The 7,415-nt window shown below is 43.2% G+C and overlaps 1 protein-coding gene across 1 annotated transcript; it reads left to right on the top strand.

Annotated features, from left to right (window-relative positions):
* The first annotated feature begins 1,377 nt into the window (after positions 1-1,377).
* On the top strand, positions 1,378-2,066 carry LOC133138380 (acidic mammalian chitinase-like). Its single transcript, XM_061257088.1, has 2 exons — positions 1,378-1,506; positions 1,661-2,066. Exons 1-2 carry the CDS (start codon positions 1,476-1,478, stop codon positions 1,945-1,947), a joined length of 318 nt encoding a protein of 105 aa, XP_061113072.1. The 5' UTR covers positions 1,378-1,475; the 3' UTR covers positions 1,948-2,066.
* The last annotated feature ends 5,349 nt before the right edge of the window (positions 2,067-7,415 follow it).

The raw sequence follows: 7,415 nt of genomic DNA, 5'->3' as shown, positions 1-7,415 counted from the left end.
ATATGCTTTTACATTTTCATAAAGAATAGAATATACTTTATACCATTTTTTTCACTTTGTATGGTAGTTTGGCACCATCAAGTGGCTCAGAAATATTGACGGACACTCAGGAATGCAGTCTGTCATAGGCATAACATGTTTAAAATATTTCAGAACATGAAAGAGGGATCTACCAAAAGTGTCACATTACATTGTGAGATATAATTTGACACACATTTGATAAACTGGACAAAATGGCTTAGTACCCAAACAGAGCATTATTGTACTTTCAGGGCAGATGAGGCAAATGTGTTTCCTAAAAAACCCAAAAAGGACCTGTATTTGGTGAACATTCATTGATTTAAATGCAATGTATCATTCTTAATCCCCCTTCATTCCTGCCCTGTGACTCAGAGAACCAGCAGGAAGTGAGATCCGGATAGACAACATTAACAAAAGCACTGTGCAGAATGGGATTATCCGACACTGGAAAACCGCATACCTTTGTGCTTGTTACCATAGAGATAATGGACTGCCAGAATTCCGGAATTATAGAACCTTCAGCTTTGACTACCAGCGTAATGTATTTTTTAAATGTTTCTTTTTGTCCCTCCATGTTTTTTTCTTTCCCACACTTTCCTCATTTCTATCTATTTCGCGTTATACATGGCAGAAATCCTTTAATCTGTTGAGCAGCACCAATAGTGCAGATGCCACTCTAGACCTTTTGCTTGGTCTTTTATGCATGAACTAACGATGAAACTTAACACACCTGTCCAAGAAACATTTGAGAAGCCAATGATCCAATTACTTTTGGTCCCCTAAAATTTGGTGATTTGATGATTTGTTGTTTAATTGATTAATGTTGTTTGAATGTTTTGTATTATTTTTCAGATCTGTAATTTCCTCCATGGAGCTACAGTTCAGTGGCTTACAGATCAGAAGGTTCCCTATGCCATTAAAGGAAATGAGTGGGTTGGCTATGACAGCAAAGAGAGCTACGAGATGAAGGTACCTATAGTCAACTTTATACTCCATTGATACTTTCATATACTTTTTCATATAGGCCTAAATCTAGTAAATACAAACAATAAAATGGTGGCAGTTTAAACATGTGTGTATATGGAAGATAGCACCAAAAACCACAAAGACCAAGCGGGTCTTTCCCCTCCAGTGACTGACTGGAGTAATTTTCTAATGTAAATATTGCATTTTTAGGTAAATTATGTCCTTTGAGATTAGATTGCCACTATCCACTTGCCTCTGTGGCACAGCATAATATGTGTTTGAAAGGTTTCATTTAATACACCTTAGATCTGTTATACATCTGAGAATGCATTCAATATCTGAGACACACGCATACAATACTGTAATGGCAAACTTATTTGTCCTAGGTCCGCTACCTAAAGGACAAAAAGTTTGGTGGGGCCATTGTTTGGGCACTGGACCTTGATGACTTTTCTGGACAGTACTGTGGTGGAGAACATTACCCTCTGATGAACTACCTGCGTACCCTGCTCAATATAGGTAAACTCCAACATACCTTACCTATCACCCTCATAATATCAACAAACTCAAGCCTACATTGAGTTGTTGTTAAAGGGGTTCATGTCTAGATGTGTTGAGGTGGTTATTGCCAAGGTTATGGAACTGTGTGAATACTAGATTTTCTTATCTACAGAATTGCCCCCCCTGCCTCCTACAATCAAGCCCACTGGAGGACCCATAACTACCACCACCATTGCCCCCACCACCACTACCACCATTGCCCCCACCACCAAAACCACTGCTCCCACCCCTCCCGACGCACCCGGAGACGGGTTCTGTGGCAACAGACACGACGGCCTGTACGCCAGCGATCAGGATCCCAACGCCTTCTACCAGTGCTTCGATGGCCACACCTACGTACAGAAGTGCCACCCTGGCCTCGTCTTCAATGACAGCTGCAAGTGCTGCGATTGGAAATAATCCCCCCGGCTCCCACTAAAATGAACAGAAAAAGAAATAACAAGCTATTTTCTGGCTATTTCTCGATAATCCCCAAGGGGATCCACAAGTATTGGCTGCCAGAAGTATAGCCGATCAGCATCCGCCTTGCTCTGTTTGTTGTTACAAATGTACTCTGTGATTGGTGGAGATCTTGTTTTCTACCAGTAAGGTGACATTACGACAGTCTCCTTACACTGGGGGATGGAAGAACGCCACCAGACATGGCTGTCCATCATTCAGTTTTCTCTGTACATCATGGTCTGGCTCATGTTGTGCTCCTCCTAGAATGAAAAGGGAGGGGAAGAAAGAATGAAGGAAAAAAGGAACAAAAAACAAAAGAAAAAAGGTTAAATGGAATGGAAAGCTAAAGAATGGTGTTAAATGATCGTTTCCTCCTGTATTTATGCTGCGTGTGGAGAGAGGAAATGGTTGAGGGTTTTTTGTGGGGGTTTTGTTTTCATTCATTGCCTAGGAGTTATCCATTATGTTTGTATCTTGTTCTTTGTTCTTGAATCTGATTCACTGGTTCTAAGCCCCAATCTGTAAATAACATAAAAGCATAAAGGAATAAATGAATAAACCAATAAATAGAAAGCGGAACAATTTTTGTTTTATCTTTTTTAGCTAAATTATGAATTATGCATGATGATAAAAACAAAGAAAAACTGACACTTGTACACACACACACACACACACACACACACAGATATACACTAGGTATTTTTTCGATGATGTTATTTTAAGTTATTGGTCTTCTACTGCTGTAGCCTATCCAATTAGAGGTTTGACACGTTGTGTGTTCAGAGATCCTCTTCTGTTGTAATACATGGTTATTTGTGTTACTGTCACCTTCCTGTCAGCTTTGACCAGTCTGGCCCTTCTCCTCTGACCTCTCTCATTAACAACACATTTTTGCCAGCTCATTGGATGTCTTTTGTTTTTTTGGCACAATTCTCTGCAAACTGTAGAGACTGTTGAAAATCCCAGTAGATCAGCGGTTTTTGACTCAAACCACCCTGTCTGGCACCAACAATCTTTCCATGGTCAAAGTCACTTATATCACATTTCTTCCCCATTCTGACATTTGGTCTAAACCTCTTGACCACGTCTGCATGCTTTTATGCATTTAGTTGCTGCCACATGATTGGCTAATTAAATACTTGCAGTAACAAGCTGACGTACATGTCTACCTAATAAAGTGGTCACTGAGTGTATATTACTATAACATTTACAAATATACATGATACACAAATCCAGCCACTTTATTAGGTAGACCTGTATCTCTGAACACAAACCGTCAAACCTCTAAGTGGATAGGCTACAGCAGCAGAAAACCTAATAAGTCTAAAAAATAAGTATGAAATGACACAGGTAACTGCCAAAATCAAGGAAGCACAATACATAGCAGCGTTACTCAACTCAACGTCCTGCAGGCCATAGTGTCTGCAGGTATTTGCTCGTACCATGCACTACACCACCTGATTTCACTCAGTATTTTACCTGATTGGGTAAGATAAGCTAATTCATGAAATCAGGCGGTGTAGTGCACAGTTGCAGCAAATGCCTGCAGACACCTTGCAGGACGTGGAGTTGAGTAGCGCTGATCTATAGTATCTCTCTAAAGTTCTGGGGGGTGTATCACAAAGCAGGATTACTGCATTAGCTGGATAAGTTTGCAGAGCAAAACCTAGAACCCTTCCAAAACTGGATCAACAGACTGAAGAAAAAACATCTGTTCCGGGATTTACTGGGTGAATTCACCCAGCTAATTCAGTAATCCTGCTTTGTGATATACCCTCCTGGAGTTTACTCATGCTCCAAATTGACATTTGCGGTCAGCTGATTCATCTGCTTATCCCAGCAACTCACCAATCAGATTTACGTGACGTTTCTCACGAAACAACAGCAAGCTGAGCAGTCTTAGTCACTGACGCTCCTTCCAAAAATGCTACATCATCCATTCCAAAAACATCCACCCCTCTTTCAAGGTCACAGGATCTCATCCTCTCGCCATGGCACAGAAAGAGATCCGATAATGATTAAAGCCACCTGTGTGCTCTATGAAAGCGATTTGGCAGACAAAGTTTCGCCCGTAGGCTTGAGCTTATCACCTGAGGAAGTCTATGTGACCAAATCACTTTGTCCCTGAATAACTCTGGAAGATTATATTCTGGAATGGAAATGATATTCTGAGCAATTTTACTTGTTTAGTTTTTTTTTACACCGAAAGAGATCTTGAAAAATTTTTATGAACTGAATGATGGGATGTTGCTGTCTTTGTGGAAGCACCTGCTTTCAACAGGCACATGCACAGATAGGTCCCAAGGGGGGCTTGAGGCCCTGCCCTTTTGCCCTTAGAGTCAAAAAGTGCCATTTTTTGCCTGGAGTAAATTGTATACATTTCTGTTTTGAAATTCTATGAATTATAAAGGGGGAAATATATAGTAGTATCCACGAAAGCTCCACCCTCCAATCCCCCAAATTGTTTTGTCTCAATCAAACAATCAATCAACATTGCATCTTCTGACATTCCAAATCTTGTCATGAAAAGCCAACATAGAAACAAGGCCAAGCGACTCAACTATGCAGGAAAACACAGGAACTGGGGTACAGACAAATGGCAGCAGGTTCTCTGGACTGATGAGTCAAAATATTTGGCTATAGCAGAAGGCAGTTTATTCACTGAAGGGCTGGAGAGCGGTACAAGAATGAGCATCTGCAGGCAACAGTGAAGCATGGTGGAGGATCCTTGCAAGTTTGGGGCTGCATTTCTGCAACTGGAGTTGGGGATTTGGTCTGAATTAATGGTCTCCTCAATGCTGAGAAGTACAGGCAGATACTTATCCATTATGCAATACCATCAGGGAGGCATGTGATTGACCCCAAATTTATTCTGCAGCAGGACTTCTTCACAAGAGAACGCGGCTGCCCTTTCCTCTGCCTACTGTTTTTCCGCACACACCCCAAACCACTGGCAGAGGAGGCGGCACAGGTCTCCTAATCTCATCCTCATGGAGAGCTAGTGTCTTCTCCTCATCCTTCTCCTCTTTTGAATTTAATGCGGTTTCTGTTAGTTTCCCATGCAAACTCTTTACTATTGTTGTTTATCACCCCCCGGGTCCTCTGGGGAGCTTCTTGGATGAGATGGCCATCCTCCTTAGCTCCTCACCAGACAATGGCACTGCCCTGATCCTCCTGGGTGACTTCAACCTGAACTGAGTCCAAACCTTTCTCTCCCTCCTTTCTTCTTTTGACCTTACCCTCACACTTTACCCTCCCACCCACAAAGCAGGCAACCTTCTTGACCTGGTCCTCACAAGGAGCTGCACAACAACCAACCTCTCTTTAACACCACTCCATATATCCTTCATCTCTTTTATTGTCCACTCTCCTCTTACACCCATCCATGTCTCTTACCATCCACTGTCACCGGTTGGCGCAACCTATGCCACCTGTCTCCCTCCACCCTCTCGTCTGCAATCCTCTCCTCCCTACCATCCGCAGAGTCTTTCTCTCGACTGTCTCCCAACTATGCTGCTACAACCCTCATGTCCTCTCTCTCATCTTCCTTTGACTCTCTGTGTCCCCTCACCACCAAATTAGCCCAAGCCTTCCCCCAGTCCTTGGCTTTCTGATGCTCTACAAGCTGTCCGAACCAAACTATGGGCAGCGGAGAGAAAATGGAAAAGGTCCTGTCTCCCCAGTGATGTAGTTTCCTTCCATGCCCTCCTATCATCTTTCTATTCGTCTGTCTCTCCAGCTAAATCTTCCTTCTTTCACTCTATAATTAATGCAGCCGCCACTAATCCTGGCAAACTGTTTTTGTAGATGAATCAATCTATCAATTTCTATTTGTATAGCACTTTTTACAAAGGGGCTTTGTCAGAAAGCAGCTTTACAGAGAAACCGGTCCCCAAGAGTACACCCAGGGCAGGGGTCGGCAACCCTGGTCCTGGAGAGCCGCAGGGTGTGCTGGCTTTCGTTGTTGCTTGGCATTAATTGATCAATGAAAGCCATTGATTACACAGTTAACTCACCTCACCTGGTTTCTTGGGTCTGAGTCGCTTGCTTATTTTAAGGTGGAGACGAAAGCCAGCACACCCTGCGGCTCTCCAGGACCAGGGTTGCCGACCCCTGACCTAGGGCAACAGTGGCAAGGAAAAACTCCCTGCCAACAGGAAGAAACCTTGAGCCGAACCTGACTCAGTAGGGGAACCCATCTGCCACTGGTTGACACCGGTTTGTAGAAAGAATGGTTTTAAACAGAAAACCAGATTAATACACGTACATAAATGTCCAATTATAAAGTTGAAGCAGAGAAGAGGTCCAGGGATGTCAGGAACACCAATGGGTGGCACTGTCAGGCAAGGGGACAAGCTTGGTGCTACAGCTGAATCAGCAGTGGCAGGAGGGAGTTGTATGCCTGGTCTTTGGCTGGAGCTCCAGGCCAGGAGGGGGTGTGCAGGAAAAGTTGGGCTAGCGCTCCGGACAGGTGCCCAGAGCGGGGAGAAGAGGAAAGTAACATTGTTAGGCGGTCCAGATGGTAATTGGTCAATTATAGCAGGAGAGAGAGAGGTGCCTGCGTGCGATAAGGAGAACCCCAGCAGAATAAGGCTATAGCAGCATAGCTAAGGGAAACAGAGGCAGTGGCCAACACAGCCATGAGAGGAGACGGTCACCACCAGACCATGACTGGTTATGCTTAACACAGCACTACCAACAATGATCCTCTGATAGTACTGACCGCCAAGTCCACCAGAGACTCTATACCTTATGCCAGCCACCCACTCCTGCCCCTCAGCTATAGGACAGACTAAAGAGATACGTTTTTAGGCTAGCTTTAAATAAGGTGATAGTGTATGCACACCAAACACGAGCAGGCAATTTGTTCCACAGGAAAGGAGCATGATAGGAAAAGGCTCTGCCATCTATGGAACTTTTAGTTATTCTAGGAATAACAAGGAGGCCTGCACCCTGGATAATGATTAAGTAAATTGTTTAAATACAGTGGGGCAAGCCCATGTAAGGCTTTAAAAGTCTGAAATAGTATTTTGTAATCTATTCGGAATTTAACAGGCAGCCAGTGAAGTGAAGCTAACATTGGGCTGATGCTGTGCTCAAATATCCTTGTTCTAGTAAGAATACGAGCTGCTGCATTTCGAATTAGCTGGAGCCCCTTCAGAGGAGAATTTGCACATCCAGACAAAAGAGCATTGCAGTAATATAATCTTGAGGTAACAAAAGCACAGACTAGCTTTTCTGCATCATTTAGGGACAGTATCTTCAGAATATTGGAGATATTCCTCAAGTGATAAAAATCAACCCGAGAGAAGTTTTCATTATGTGCAGCAAATGCAAGATCTGGACCAAAAGTAACACCAAGGTCTTTGATGACAGCACTTGAAGTGATGGAAATTCCATCAATGTTTGGCATATCGTCAGATAAT

This window comes from Conger conger, chromosome 10 (assembly GCF_963514075.1).
Source record: "Conger conger chromosome 10, fConCon1.1, whole genome shotgun sequence".
Taxonomy (NCBI): Eukaryota; Metazoa; Chordata; class Actinopteri; order Anguilliformes; family Congridae; genus Conger; species Conger conger.
Note: the sequence above shows the minus strand (reverse complement) of the source record. Positions and strands in the feature narration are given on the sequence as shown.